Source organism: Camelina sativa, chromosome 12 (genome assembly GCF_030686135.1).
Source record: "Camelina sativa cultivar CO46 ecotype springtype chromosome 12, ASM3068613v1".
NCBI lineage: Eukaryota > Viridiplantae > Streptophyta > Magnoliopsida > Brassicales > Brassicaceae > Camelina > Camelina sativa.
The window spans coordinates 37,763,379-37,779,100 of NC_141891.1; the positions used below are offsets into that span (position 1 = coordinate 37,763,379).

The window sequence follows — 15,722 nt, forward strand, 5'->3', positions numbered from 1 at the left end:
ATTCTCGAGATCATATCTCAACGAGCAATCACGTTGGATTCATCTAAACCAGAAGACACCACATTCGTTGACTTAAGAAAAAGACACTATCTCCACTACCATAAGGGTACCTTACAACATTTTTTCTCTTGATCTCCAAGCTTCTTCCTTGATTTGAAAGCCAGAACACCGTCACTTCACCAAACCTCTCTCGATAACTCAGAAAACTTTCTTCACAATCGGAAATACAATAGCTTTTTCTTGACGTTTTCTCTTTGTAAGAGACCTTCTCACATTAAAATTCTCAAACTTTGACTTCAACCTCTGAACTTGGGCTACTAATTGGCTTACAGTAGTGTAGAAACTGATCAAATTTTTTTTTTCACATACTCACAAAGAGCATCAATATATCTTCAAAAGGGTCTCCTCCTCTCCTCTAATTGAGGTCAAGAATTCCTTGTAGTACTGTGAGATCATCCTTGTGGCTGAATCACCTCTGATACAATGGTGGCTTATTAATCTTTTCTTTTGTTACCTCATGCTCACTCACTCGTTGTTATCTTCATTTTCGTCTTCTTCTTAATATCCCTCTCTTTTTTTATCTTCATGTCAACAGTGTTTTTGAGGCTTCTTCTTCCTCTTGGAAATTTCGGCTTCCAAGTAAGCTTCAGGCTTCTTAAAAAGCTGAGGAGCAACATGAGACTCTTCATTCTTCGAATCTCCATCAAAAGATTCTTCTCCAAATTATTCAAATTTATCTCGAGATCCTTCTTCAGATGTCTGATGAACCAAACTCTCTTTCTTCCTCTTCACGAAGAGGCCACTGGACCATACAGTCGAAGTAGTAAATGATTTCTTCTCAACAGTTTGAACAATTTTTTGCAATCTCGGTTTGTTGCGGTCATGATGCAGGTTGCATTGTGGATTAATTGTGAGATTGTAAAAATAGTTAACGGTGGATGATTGGTTGGGAACTATGAGTTTCACTTGTCAGAGAGATCATCAAAACATTTCAATGTTGGAACAAGTATATCAAGACTCATCATTGCATGAAACACTTCCACAAAGGGATAATATTTACTCTACATTTCCAAATATAACAGACAGATCACAAGAGAAAAGGTATCTTTAAGTTTGTTCTAGAACTCTTGTTAGTCTCAGCTACCTCTTTCATACCTGTCCATGAATTTCTCTTCCTCTTATTAGATCCACCAACTGTTTTCTCCGCAACACTTTCAGGCTCAATCGGTTTCTTACTCTTGGATTTTCGTATCCTCTTATCCCTATCCAAAGTAAGCATCATTGGCTTCGGTGTATTCACCTCCTCCACCTGATCTTTCTCACTTCTCACAGGTGAAGAAAGCAAGTTACTTTGTGGCATCGGTGTCATCTCTTGATTGATCTTATTAGGACGAGGAGCCTTCGGCTTGAAAGGGTAAATCTCTTTCATCTGACCTTTCGCAGTACCTCTCTTAAGGTTCCGGTGAGAACAGAAATTGCAATGGTAAACTACATTGTTCAGAGGCAAACAGATGTTAGACTTCTTGCACCTGGTTCGTTTCTTCTTCTGCTTAGAAGAAACCTTCTCGATTCTGACATTGCAATTGAAGCCTGGCTTAAGTACGGTCTCACACCTATAGATAAAACTTGGAATCATCATTACTTAATCCGATTGACATTTAAATTCATAAAGATCCTCTCTTTATAAAACATCAAGGAATCTAAACACAGAACAATGAGATTTCAGGATTCTAAACCAAAAAAAAAAAACTAACTAAGCGGCGGTTACAGATTCCAAAATTGAAGTCATGATAAGAAAACCCTAAAAGATGTACCTTTGGCAAGAGACGAGATCAGGATCAGTAGCGATTCCCGTGGAATCAATGTCGGAAGCGAGACGTCGACCGAACAAAGAAGCAAGAGAAGGGAAGGGAGTATCTCCGGCGGAAGACCAGAGAGCGAGATTCTTCAAGTGATCATGTCTTAGTACGGATTTGAGATTAGGTCCTCCTCCTTGAGTGTTTGTAAGCTTCTTAGCTCCTCGTTTGCCCATCCTTTTACCGGCGAAGGGAAAAGATAAATTCTTTTATCAAAAAAGAAGAATAACTGCTAGGGATGTTAAAAAGGGTTTTTAAGCCCTCTTCAGCCCTGACCCTCTAACTCTTTTTCATTTTATTTCAATAACTCAAATCCAACAGTTCGAAAAATACAAAAACTCATCAATATCCAAAACTCATGTTATGTAAAACAGTTCTAGAAATTCAAATCTACTTCAAATCAAAAGAAATCATAATCTGTTTATTATCAATATCCAAAAGAAATCATTTATCTCCATCTCCATGTAATCATTTTCAGCATTTAGTATTGCAATTCTTTCTAATGACTGCAAATCCATACTGCATCAACGTAAAACACAGCAAATTTTGTAATACAAATATGTGATCAAACTAAAAGTGCAATCAAATTTTGTAATCCATACTGCATCAACGTTAATGTTTGGAAGCGAGACACTGATGTTACATCATCATCATATTAAAACTAGCTAATGCAATTATAAGCGAGACACTGATGTTATAAATATGATTCATATACATCGAACGAACACGAAACAGAGAAAAAAAAAAGAAGTCGACAGAAACATCACAATCACTACTAATTCATTATGAGCTAAAGAATAATCATATACATATTGCAAATTTGATATGACCGAAACCTTTAAGAGAATATAACTCCAAATTGCAATATCATCTCAAATCTCAATTACAAAGCCCACTAATTGATACATAAGGAAGCAACTGAGTTTTATAAACTATGGAGCTAGCAAGAATAATGAAACCATGACAATATGATGCCTTTCTCACTTTCAGCAAACAGTCTAAAATCTAAATTGATAAAGGGAAAAATAGATTGAATCTTACTTAAAGCCAATTACAGGTTGAAGAGATTGTGAAACCAGCGAGATTGAGAACCAGCGAATCCGTCTCTGGCGGCTAGAGGGAAGAAGAGAAGAACCCAGAAAGAAAAAAGAAAATTTTGTCGACTGCAGATCTGAAGAGAAACGAAGACGAAGAAGAAGCGCCGCAATTAGGTAGGTGTTTTAACTTTTAAGCGATCAGGCTTGGAATTATAATTTATGGATATTGAAGTTAAAGCAATTGGGTCCATAGCTCAGTGGTAGAGCATTCGACTGCAGATCGAGAGGTCACCGGTTCGAACTCGGTTGGGCCCTTTTTATCAACATTTTTTTCTTTTTTTGAATAAACCAATATTTTAAAAGTTAATAAAGATGATATATTTTCTAGAAAGAAAAAATATATTTCAACAATTTTAATTAAGTTAAAAAAAATGAAAAGCAAAAATAAAATAAAAATATATAATTACATTTGCGATGGTAATTTAGAAAAAATATAATTACAATGTTATGTTAGATGTTGAGGAGCAAAGAAAAGAAAAAAAGGGATAACTTCGACTAAGAGGGGGTTATTGGTTCTATGATTTTAATGGATTTAGAAATCCAGACAAAAATCATGTGTTATTCATTCATTGATTTTAAAATACTTATGAAAATGATGTGTTATTGGATCTATGATTTACAAATACTTGTTAAAATCTCATGTTATTGGATCTATGATTTGTTTTTGGATTTCAAAATCCATATTATGTTTTAAATGAATTTGAATAGATTTGAATGGATTTGAAAGTGTAAAATAAAAGGATCCAAATCCAAGGATAAAACATGTTATTTCAAAATCCATGTATTTTAATTTCTAAAATTTACAATTCGTACAAACAGTTTTATTTGTTGGTTGAAATATAAACTATATTTCAATCCCCATACGAAGATGTTATTAAAATCCAAAGTGGCAAAGTGAAGAAAAAAGAAAAAAAATGATAGTATCGGTGGTCTCAAAGATAAAGACAAAAATATTTCTCTTCTTCTTTCTTCTTTACCTTTTGTTATCTTTCAACAACTTCCACATCTGTTTCTTCTCTCGGAAGTTCAACGATCCTTATTGTATCACGGCCGGTTCTAAACCTGGTTTTCAAATAAGTTCTCAACAAAATGAATCTTTCACCGGAGATAGAGTTTCCGGTGATCACACGAAGATTCTTCGCAGTGAAGATAAAAAGGGGCATGATGATGTTCTTGAACAAGAAGACAAACCCAAGAATATTGGTCCAGTTCCTGATCAAGAAGACAAACCCAAGAACAAGGCTGACCTCTATTCACTCATTGACGTAAAAGCCGAGGAAGAATACAGCAAATACATCAAACCTAAGAGTGAAGGAGAGAGATATGCGTTAAAGGCAGCCGTCAAGTATCTTAACCTACAAAGATCATGGCTAGCTCCGGGAGATGAAAACATCAATAAAACGCGGTCGTGTGAAGGTAAAGGAGTTTATGTTTATGATTTACCGTCGAAATTCAACAGTGATTTGTTGGTAGGGTGTAACGATATACTTCCAGGGGTTAACTTGTGTAGTTACTTCAAGAACGAAGGCTTTGGAGAAGCTATTGAGAATCTTGGCAAAGGTTGGTTTAGAACACACATGTATTCTCTTGAGCTTATCTTACACTCTAGGGTTTTGAAGCATCCTTGTAGGGTTTTCAACGAAACCCAAGCTAAGCTCTTCTATGTTCCATACTATGGCGGTTACGATGTATTGAGATGGCATTATAGGAATGTTTCTGACGATGTGAAGGATCGGTTGGGGATCGACGTTCTAAAATGGCTAGAATCAAAGGAATCATGGAGGAGAAACGCCGGTAAAGATCATGTGTTTGTTCTAGGAAAAATTACTTGGGATTTTAGGAGATATAAGGTCCCTTGGGGCTCAAGGTTCCTTGAGCTACAAGAAATGCAAAACCCTACCAAGCTACTCATCGAAAGACAACCATGGCAGGTCAACGACATCGCCATTCCTCACCCGACCTATTTCCATCCGCAAACAGATGACGATATCACCAGCTGGCAGATCAAGATCGCAAGTAAACCTCGCCGGAATCTAGTAAGCTTCGCAGGAGGTGCAAGACCCGGTAACCCTGATAACATCCGATCAACTCTAATCGAGCAATGCGTGTCTTCAAGTTCCAACCAATGTCGGTTCTTGAACTGTACAAACCGAGGCTGCATGAATCCGAAGAATGTTCTTGATTTGTTTCAAGATTCAGAGTTTTGTCTGCAGCCGCCTGGAGATAGCGCAACTAGGAGATCTGTGTTCGACTCACTAATCTGCGGTTGCATTCCAGTGGTTTTTACTCCGTACACGGCTTATTACCAGTACGCGTGGCATCTTCCTGAGGATCATCGGAGATACTCAGTGTATATAAGAGAACAAGATGTGAAGGAAACGAGAGTAAATGTGGTGGAGATACTGAAGGCAAAGACTCTAAGCGAGAAAGAGGAAATGAGAAGCTACATTATTCATCAGCTTTTGCCTGGTTTGGTCTATGGAGACTCCAACGCTAAGTTTAAAAAGTTCCGAGATGCTTTTGATATTACTTTTGATAGTTTACTTGAAAAAATCAAACAATCAGAATAAATGTGTGCATAATACATACAATTGAATAAGCAATGGTGAATCGTTTGATCATCATCTGATCTGAAACCATATATCTTTTATTCACATCTTCTATATTGAAGTTCATCCATCTTTTTTTTCCCCTCAAATATTTATTAAAAATGAAAATAATAACATTGCAACATTAATATATATATGCTAGCATTTGCTAAGCAGCCAAAAATTGGTAAAAATAAACCCCGCTTGTAGAGCAGTACTCGCCTAGTCAAAATGTAGAATGAAATATATCTATTTTTTTTTGTCAACTACCATTATTTTTTTAATTTATAAACAAAATCCGAAATAAAAGTTATACAATGAACTTATTCGGAAACGTCAGACATATCAGTATACAATATCATGATTAAAATAAACATCTAACGTTTTCTGTAAGGAATAATAAACGTTCTAGATTAAAACCCGTGTTAGAGCACAGGTTGAAATTCATTTTATTTATATTGTAATTTTTCTATAAAATATAATTTATGTGATTGTTTTTAAAAGCTTTTTTGGATAAAATATTAGGCAATAAAATCATATGCTAAATATGATGGCTTGAAAAAAGACACCTAGTTTGTAAGTTTTATATTGTTAATGATTCTAGATAAGTACTTATGCTATAACACTGATTAAATTTTATTTTATACAATTTTGTATATTTTAAAATAAAATTTTAATATGTTGTATTAGTTTATGTATGTGAAGTTATTTCAACAATATATATTCTACATCATGACTTGAATGTTATTATAAGACATAATTTTGTAAATTTGGTTTTTAAAAAGCGAATTATTATATTATGAGTAATTTAATATATTGTATATTTTTTGTTTTAATATACTTGGTTTCTTGAAATTTTTTCATATTATAGTGACATATTATTATTGACATTGTTATAACAAATCAATTTAGAGTGTTTATAGTTTCTAACTTTTATATCAAGTTTCAAAATTTTGAAAAATATTTCAAAATAAATTATATAAAGTTTATTATATTATATAAAAATTTAAAAATTTAAAATGTAAAATTGCATTTAAATATTTAAATTTTGACCCGTTACTCAGTAAAAAAATTTAATTTAGTAGATATTATTTTAAAGAATAATACTAATAAAGCTTGAATATTTTATAAATTGAACAATTTATATTTGTTTTTAAAAATTAAACTTACGGTATATCCAGAAATAAAACTATTTTTTAATTATAATAAATAATATGATAATTTATTTCTTTCACAAAATAGACTCATGTATAAAAATGAGAGGTGAAATATAATGATATTAACAAATTAATATGTTAAGTTAGATATCAAAGGATTTTCTTTGATGAATAATTTAATAAAGAAAATTAATATGTTAAGTTAGATGATATCAAATGATTCTTTAGAATATTCTCTTTAATATTTTTGGAAACAACGTGCTCTAGTAATAAAATTTTCCAAAAATAAATTAAGGTTGCACCCACTATTTAACTTTTAACCAATTAATCTATCAATTATAATCTATAACCTATTTGTAACAAACTTATTAAAATTATATAGTCTACAAAACAATGTTGTGTACTTCCGTTTTATTATAAAAGGGATTGTTTTCTGTTTTCACTTATAATTTATGGAGGAATGTATATGGAAATAAATTATACTCCCTCCGTTTCATAATATAGGATGTTTTAGAGGTTTTTCTTTGTTTCATAATATAGGATGTTTTCAATTTTGCAGATAACTTTTAGATTATTTTTATATTTTATTATTATTTATTTTATGCAGTTTTGTTTATGATTGGTTGAACTTTTTCAAAGTGGTTATTTCTTAATCTGCGTGCTTTCACCCAAAACATCCTATATTTTGAAACGGATAGCCTATATTTTGAAACGGATGGAGTATATGGGAATCGAGATAAATGCTTTTTTAGTAATATTTTTAAAAATAAATTATTTTGATTACCTAACATGTATATAATTCCAAATTTTGGATATTTAAAATCTAAATTTATATCTATATATACATTTTCCAAGTACATTTAGTAAATAAATCCTGAAATTGCCACCTATTTACAAGACTGCCATTAGCATTAAATATTTATATTTTATAATTTACAATTTATTAAAAGGTGAGTTACTAGAATATTGCATAAAAGCTTCCTTATTACAAAAGTAACATACAATTGTTTGTCATTACTAGACTAACCCATTGTACCTATACTACCCCTGAAACTAGTGTTGAGAAAAAACGTAATTACGGCTAATGCCATTAGAAAAAAAAAACATTGGAAGTTGGGACTAAGTCTACCGATCCTTTGATGGTAGATTTATACACGTGGACTGATTAAAGGTGTACGTCAGATATTTTTGGTACACTTAGTTGTAGTGCTGGTACACTTTGCCGTCGACGTAGATGGTACACTTTGCCGTCGACGTAGATGGTACACTTAGTTGTAGTGTTGGTACACTTATCGGTGGACGTATATGTGTATCAAAAACTAAGTGTACCAAAAATATCTGATGTACACCTTCAACAGTCAATATGACCCAAAAGATATTTATGGTAGACTAATGGCCTGTTGCGACAGATTTATTCGACAGCCTTCTCTCGTTTCAGATATTTTTGGTATACTTGTTTGTTTTTTTGAAATAGTTTTCGGAGTGTGATGGTAGGTTTCTTGTCCGTGGTAGATTTTAGTAAGCATTTTTGACAGCTGTAAAGTCTTACCAGAATAACATGAATTTGTTTGAGCTGTCAAAGACAGTCTAGCGTTGCGATAGACTTATTGGAGGTAGATCTAAACACGTTTGTTGTTCTTCTGATCTATGGTGTTCATGTAATAACGTTTGTAGCAGATTCATCAATCGTATTCTGTTTGTCGGCCGGAGCAAACGTCTTTTTCCTACTCTGTTTCGTTAATCTTTCCTCTGGGTTCATCCATGGAAGAGCTAGATATCTGTTCGAAAATCTATATAACTCACTTTTTATAGGTTTTTAATTTAGAAATCAGATGTTGAGATGAAAATCTATAATAGTTGAGTAAAAAACCCACAAGTGAAACCAAAAAAATAGATATAAGTCGTGAAAAAATAAAGTGAGGCAGAGAAAATTAGGGTTTTCAGTCGTATGTTAGAGGTAGAAGACGAGGATATTCTGGTAATTTCGGGTTCATTAAACCTAAAATTGAACGTTTATGTACATATAAACGTGTACGTACATATGAACGCATACGTACATAATGTTCTTGAGATTAGAGTACGTACATAACATTCTTTTGCTTAGTGTAGGTCCATAAATCCGTTTTAATGAACAATTTTATTGTAATTTTGTAGTCATCTTCAACATATCTTATTCTATAACCCTAGCCAATATTGTCATTGTTGTTCACCGGAAATGGAACAAGTAAGAGATGTTACTAGAAAAAGTAAGAGATGTTACTAGAACAACCTATGTAATTCGTAATTGTTTATTTATCATATTTTCGAGAGGTAATGATCAATAACCATACAAAATTACATTTTAACTATAGAGGGTAATATTTAGATAACATAAATATATAATACTCAGTTCAACTAGGTACAACTAAATATATATTTAGATTTGCATTTATATTTAAAATATGAAAATGATAATTAAGGTTTATAAGAATTTCTAAAACATATTGAACTATTAAAGAACCATGTTTAATCAACAATACAAGAATTTATCACTTTCTAATATATACTATCGTTTTCACATAAAACACTCTTTAAAGTATAAGGAAGACTTAGTAAGTGATCACCTCAAATGAAGCAAAAGAGGTTAGACCCAAGTTCTTATGAACATTGTGTTATGAAATTCTTGTATATGCTAATTAATAGTGATAAATTTTGTGGCCAACTGCTAATTAATAATTTATATTATAGTCCAACTGGAATTACGGAAAAAATGCAAAAGTTCAACTATGAATATGAGAGTACAACTGGACAACTATGTATAATTATGTGTATACCAAATAATTTTTTACTAATATCCTGTTGTCTTTGGTTCATTTTACCACACATGTGATAATTTTAAATGAATATCCGCCGCCAAAAATATATTTTTTCCGTTTTCACATGATCTATATTTAAACTTATTTAATAGCTCTAGTACAGTTGCACCAAGTAGTTCAAGTTATACTGAAATTTTTTCAGTTGTACCTAAGTGGATCTAGTTGTACATAAAACCTCACATTCACCCAAAAATTCTATTAATTACAACCAAACAAATGTCAGTTCCTCCATCTTGTTACAACTCTTTTTTTTTTCTAGTAATATTATAGTAACTCTCCCAAAAAGAAAATCTCCCAAAAAGAAAAAGGAAGAAGATGATCGTTACAGACTAATAATAATCTGTGGACGGGTCGGGACAAAGACTGAACGATACCAAACGAGTGTAAGAAGACACAACAATAAACTATTCTTTGATTTGTGTCATTTTCAGATACATATATAAACTGAGAAGCAAAAATCACGAAATCCATATATAGTATCATTAACAAGTCAAAAAAAACGTCACATCATTATCCCAATTATTCAAATTAACGGACGGACACACAACAAAACGTTGCCGCACCTATAAATACACACTCACACACCAATCCTCTTCTTCATCATCTCTTAACAGTAATCTCTCTCAGTTAACTTTTGTATATTTTCTATCTTTACACAAGATGTGCCACTCTTGGAGCACTGCAGCCTGAATTGCCATGTGCTCTGTTTCTTCTGCTGTCAGCTTAGACAATGTTCATTTTTCCTTCTCTTTTTTCTTCTTCTCTTCTTTGTCCTTCCCCTCCTCTTTCTCCTTTTTCTCTTGTTCGTCTTCATCATCGTCTTCTTCTTCTTCTTCTTCTTCGTTTTCTGATTCCTCCTCTGTCTTCGGAGTCTTCTTCGGCTGAGCAGCCATCAACAAAGTTATCCTCTCCATGGAGATCTTCAGCTTCTCGGCCGCGGTTGCCTTCACTTTGTCCTCCGGCATGTACTCAACGCCCCCGTCAGTTAGATCATCACACCATCCCTGGAGATCCGACTCTATTTGCTTTGTGATTGATGCTTTTGAGGCTCTAACCACGAACTTGCACATCATGGTGGTTGTCTCATCACCCAGATCCATGTTTCTGCTCACTTCACTAGCCCCGAAGATCATCAAGCCCACAAAACCTCCATGCCACGTTTTTGCAGCGTAACAAAGTTGTAGTGACATCACGTTAGCATTTATTAGACCATCAATCCAGTTAAGGGACATGAAGGATAATAAGACCATGCTGAAACTAATGAATCACCTGAAAGCCAGCAACTGTGCGTATGGTGTGGGAACAGACTCTGTGAAATGGCATGACAATGATTTGAGTCCGCTTAAAAATGGTGAAGCACCATACTGTTGTGCAGCTGTTGCCATGAAGCCGCTTCCTTCATACATATATGTGCCAGTTTACTCTGCAACAGCTGGCAAGCTAGGCCACAAACGAAAGAACTCGACCGGTGAGATTTTGTGCGGGAGAAGAAGCTCAGTCAGTGGAATCTTGTAAGGCTGACATCTTACGATCACATGCTCTCCGAGTTCTGCTTTTGAACCTCTCTTCTGCTTCATAATCTGTGGATCCTTCTCTAGGTATTCACCGTCATAATCTCCTCTAGCACCACATAATGGATAGTAAAGGACTTGAGCCCAGAAATCACATATTTCAAATTGGGACACACCAACGGTGACACTGCATTGTACAGGATCCTACAAGAGTAAAGCACAGAGTGGTTGATAAGACAGCTAAACCGATTGATCTGTAAGAACATAAATTGTTTTAAAACTGGCAAAACCTTAGATATTAGAGAACTGTAATGAGATGGAAATATATAAGCAATGAATACTAAAATCCAACCTGTGAGACAAGATTACGCAGCTGCCGCACTGCTTGAGGAGAACCATCCATGAAGTATAGGGCACCAGACAATCCAACCCGTATATCCACACAATTGAGTTCAAGTTCTGTCAAATTAATTATCTGAAAGGTAACATAAAGCATAAGAATATGTTGAAACGCTAAACTCTACTAACTAAACTATAATCAAGTAAAAATGCACGATGACACACTAGAATAGATACCAACCTTTAAGTGCAAAGTGACCCTTCCATCATTTGTATCTGCTAAATGGTAAGCTTCTATATAGCAAGGATCACTACTTCCAGTCAAAGGATATGCTGTGGGAGGAACCTTAATAGAAGTCGAGTCGACCCCTTTCGTAAGGAAGAGAGTTAATTCGGTGGGCTTTGGCCTCCAAAGCTCTAGAATGGCCTTGTGAGCTTTTGTCGTGACTTGTGGCTGAGTAACTACTGCAAGTTTAGCCAGAAAATCAACATTTTTTACAAAATAAAAATATATCATATTGAATGAAACAAAACATAGAATGCTAATTAACCATTGTCTTCAATATCCACATTTGTTTTTGACGCTTTCTGCTTCTGTAAGCAAAACAGTTAAGACAAATTCTTAGATTAGGAAAAGCAAATCCTGAAAAGATCTTAAAAACAAGGAGTCTCACATATACAACGTTTTCCAGTCCTTCCAACACTGAAAAATCCACACTCTTCATGTCAACTAGAACCAAAAAAAAAAAAAAGATTCAGATTAGTCAATTTCTGATTAAAAATCCAACCTAATTGCAATATCTAATAAGACTATACTGTATTCAACCATCAGAACCTCTTTAATCAGAAATTTTCAAGATGTAACTGGCCACTTACTTGAGCCTTTGAGAAGATCTGAAGTAATTTCATGTCCTTCCTGTGCCAATGAGACGAGCTGAGAGCAACAAAATAGTCAAATAATTAAGAAATTTAGACTTCAAATTGACTCAGTAAGATATATAAATCTCACACAATCATCATACCTTCATCGCAATGATGAACTCCACCAAACCCAGAAATCCCTGTCGCTTCGAATCCAATTCATATTCTCACAAGTGTTATCGATTCATGAAATCTTAAGAAAACTAATCGAATGAGTAATAATATACCTGTTTGAGTTCCTGGCGAGAAAGCTTTGACATCGCAAAGAACTTAGTAGCATCATTACCGGAAACACGACCGTCTCCATCTGAAATTTCAGAGAAATACACTTTTATCTTAATGGACCAATACAGAAAAACCTAAACAAAGATAGAACCTAAGAAATCAACTCATCACAAACCATGCCACACACCATTTTTGACAAATGACACAAGGAGCAGAGGCAAAAGAGACTTAGAACTGCAGAAGTATATATTTTACTTACTTAAGTACGCAAGATACGTTTATCAAGGTGAGTCCACATTCTAGTTAATCGTGGTAATTGGTATTCCATTTGTGCAAGAGCAACCTATTTTAACAACTTGGTTAACCTGTGCAAGTCTCAGACCTTCTCCTAGTACAAGAGAGTCCAAACCAGCTGAGACTTCGAATATATGTTGTGTGACGTCCTTGTTATACAATAGAAAACGGTGCTGACAGATCTCCGAAACTGGGATCCCACTCGTCTTGCAAAAAACATAACAAACGTCAGCATTTGCTATTGAGATTGTAATATAGTGATGAGAACATATGACAGAGAAATCATCAGATGGGGGTTGTTGTCACAGATAATGAAAAGTGCATTCTTAATGACCGAGTGAGATTTAAGCATTGTAATAAAAGGCAAAGACCTTAGACATCCACTCAGTAACTTCTTTGACACCACGCTGCTGAGAGAGAGCCAAGACATAAATCTCTATGCGGTTGCAAGTACTGAGAACAGCAGCTTCTTCGATATGATTCAAACCGCATAACTCAGCGATAGCTCGTGGCCATTCAGCTTTAGGAATAGCAAGCTTCTCACGCATCTCAACAGGAGCTGTGTGAATACTAAGCCCAATCACCACAATACTACTTCTTTCCTTTGTGTATCCTGAAAACCATGAAAACAATCGGAGTTCAGTAAAAACTGACACTTTTTAGCTTCAAAGAAGTATACAATTCAATCTCCTCCAAAAAAATCAAAATCAAGAGTAATTAAGGAGATCAGCTAGTAGATCAATATATCGTAAAGATGATTGCTTTTACATCAAAGTATACGAGTAAACTATTCGAATCCAAGCGGCAAAATGTTGAATAGCTTATCAAATTCCATCAAAATTTAGAAATTGGCAGCCAAGGAAAAGAAAAAAACTCCAAATTTGGGATTTGAAGAGAGAGATAACGTACGGTCAATAGCAGAAGACTTGAGCAGTTCAAGAACAGAGACGAATCTTGGCCGGAACGGGAATCTGAAAAAGCTTGATGTCTCTTACAACCACCTCACCGGACTTATCCCCATGGATTTATGCAGAGGCTAGAAGCTAGAGATGTTGATACTCTCTAACAACTTCTTCTCCGGTCCAATCCCAGAAGAGCTTGGTAAATACAAGTCCTTAAACAAAATTAGAATCGTCAAGAATCTTCTCAACGGAACTGTACCAGCGGGGCTTTTCAATCTACCGCTAGTTACGATTATCGAACTCACCGATAATTTTTTCTCCGGTGAACTCTCCGATTCTCGAACTCACCGATAATATCTTCTCCGATAACTCAGACAAAATAAAAACTAGATCTAAAACTTTGTTCTCGAGAGAGAAAGTGAATCAAATTAGAAGGAATCAATATGATGTTTTTGCCCACCCAAATTTAAGAGAATCCAAAAAACACTAATCGATCATTCAAGTTTGTTGTGTTTCAGATCTCAAGATCAAAAGCATAAAATCTCAATTTTTTTTTCAACCAAATTTAATTATAAATGGCATAAAACGTAATAAAACACACAACTCAGGTATAAAAGTAATTTGCAAACTTTTATGTGTTATTTGAGTAAGTCGAAAATCTCAACGTGTTATTCTAGTAATAAACCTACTTTTATGTAATATTCTAGGTAATTTCCCTTTATTAAATTATGATAAGGTTTTTAATTTTTGTAAACAATTATTCTCCCATAATCCCAACTTTCCAAAAAAATCGGAACCACTACTATTTGCATTAAATACTAATTCAATAATTAATTAAATAAAATATAACTTTCCTTAAATTTGAAAAAATTTCTTCATAATCAAAGTAATAATATTTTTGTAGGTTAAAGTCATTAAATCTGTTACGGATTAGACCTCATATGGCGGATTAACACATATTATCACGTTTTCACCACTAAAACAAAATTAGAAGAATTGAATTAGTAAAATGTTCACATATCCTAATCATGTAAACTCAAGCGGGACATATGGGTGCAGACTATATACTCCCATGGGCCATAGGTTTTGTAGGATAATTTTTTGCGGGTTAAAGTAAAAAAATCTGTTCGAGAACCGACCTGACATTACGGGTTTGAACTAACACTAAAAATATTAATTTATTTCATATATTATAAATTTTTAACTCATAAAATAATTAATCATCCTACAAAACCCGCGAAAATATATACATGTCCGCAACCGTTTTAGTACATACATTTTATTAATTTTTTAATGGTATAAATCTTTTAACTTATAAAATATTTAAAGAAAAAAATAACTAATATTAATGATAATTATTTCAAAAATAAATGTACATATATCTACTAAAATATTTAAATGTTTTAGAAACAGAATAAAAACAAAAATAGTTACGCGGTGTACCACGGGTTCAAACCCAGTTCAAATGCATGATGAGTTGTAACTTGTAATTGCATCTGCCAATCTTCCTTCTTTTGAGCAATAGCTACATAAAGTGATTTCCCATGAAACATTTGCCCATGAAAAGTTTTCATCGAGAAAGTCATGAACCAAATCGCCCTATTTCCATTTCCACACCCGAATCCCCCATCGAAATCCCCAACGGATCCCACCAGAGCCATATCCCACCACAACAGATCCTTCATAGTCTGTGAAATCAGCCAAAAATCCGATCCACATCCTTGAAGAGCGAGATCCCTCTCTCCCCAAATCCCATGAATCTGTTCCATCCGAACCTGATCTATCATCGTTAAAGGCAATAGAGATCTCGGATCCCCACCAAAACGATCCCATAATCCAAAACGATCCCCACCAACTCGATTCTCGCCGCCGGGAATCATTCAGCAGGAAGACCTAATCGCAATCTCTCTCGCCATCTCTCGATCTTTTTTTAAAAAAAAGTTATACGTTTGAACTAGGTTGCTCAAAAGTGATTGT

The 15,722-nt window shown here is 34.1% G+C and overlaps 2 protein-coding genes, 1 non-coding gene and 1 pseudogene across 4 annotated transcripts; 2 read left to right on the forward strand and 2 right to left on the reverse strand.

Annotated features, from left to right (window-relative positions):
• Positions 1-995: 995 nt before the first annotated feature.
• LOC104729923 (uncharacterized) lies at positions 996-3,099 on the reverse strand. Its single transcript, XM_010448950.3, has 3 exons — positions 2,898-3,099; positions 1,815-2,033; positions 996-1,613 (listed from the first exon to the last, which is right to left on the reverse strand). Exons 2-3 carry the CDS (start codon positions 2,030-2,032, stop codon positions 1,088-1,090), a joined length of 744 nt encoding a protein of 247 aa, XP_010447252.2. The 5' UTR covers position 2,033; positions 2,898-3,099; the 3' UTR covers positions 996-1,087.
• Positions 3,100-3,136: 37 nt separating this feature from the next.
• On the forward strand, positions 3,137-3,208 carry TRNAC-GCA (transfer RNA cysteine (anticodon GCA)). The gene has a single exon. It is a non-coding gene; the product is annotated as a tRNA-Cys (tRNA).
• Positions 3,209-3,780: 572 nt separating this feature from the next.
• LOC104729906 (putative xyloglucan galactosyltransferase GT20) lies at positions 3,781-5,589 on the forward strand. Its single transcript, XM_010448940.3, has 2 exons — positions 3,781-4,369; positions 4,448-5,589. The coding sequence occupies exons 1-2, from the start codon at positions 3,868-3,870 to the stop codon at positions 5,521-5,523; spliced, it is 1,578 nt and encodes a 525-aa protein (XP_010447242.1). The 5' UTR covers positions 3,781-3,867; the 3' UTR covers positions 5,524-5,589.
• A 4,454-nt stretch (positions 5,590-10,043) lies between these two features.
• LOC104729896 (protein TPLATE-like) lies at positions 10,044-14,286 on the reverse strand (annotated as a pseudogene). The gene is made up of 12 exons (XR_015575215.1): positions 13,753-14,286; positions 13,215-13,456; positions 12,932-13,049; positions 12,552-12,631; positions 12,426-12,464; positions 12,280-12,337; positions 12,078-12,133; positions 11,955-11,997; positions 11,645-11,868; positions 11,417-11,539; positions 10,826-11,268; positions 10,044-10,734 (listed from the first exon to the last, which is right to left on the reverse strand). The product of XR_015575215.1 is annotated as a protein TPLATE-like (transcript).
• Between the last annotated feature and the right edge of the window lie 1,436 nt (positions 14,287-15,722).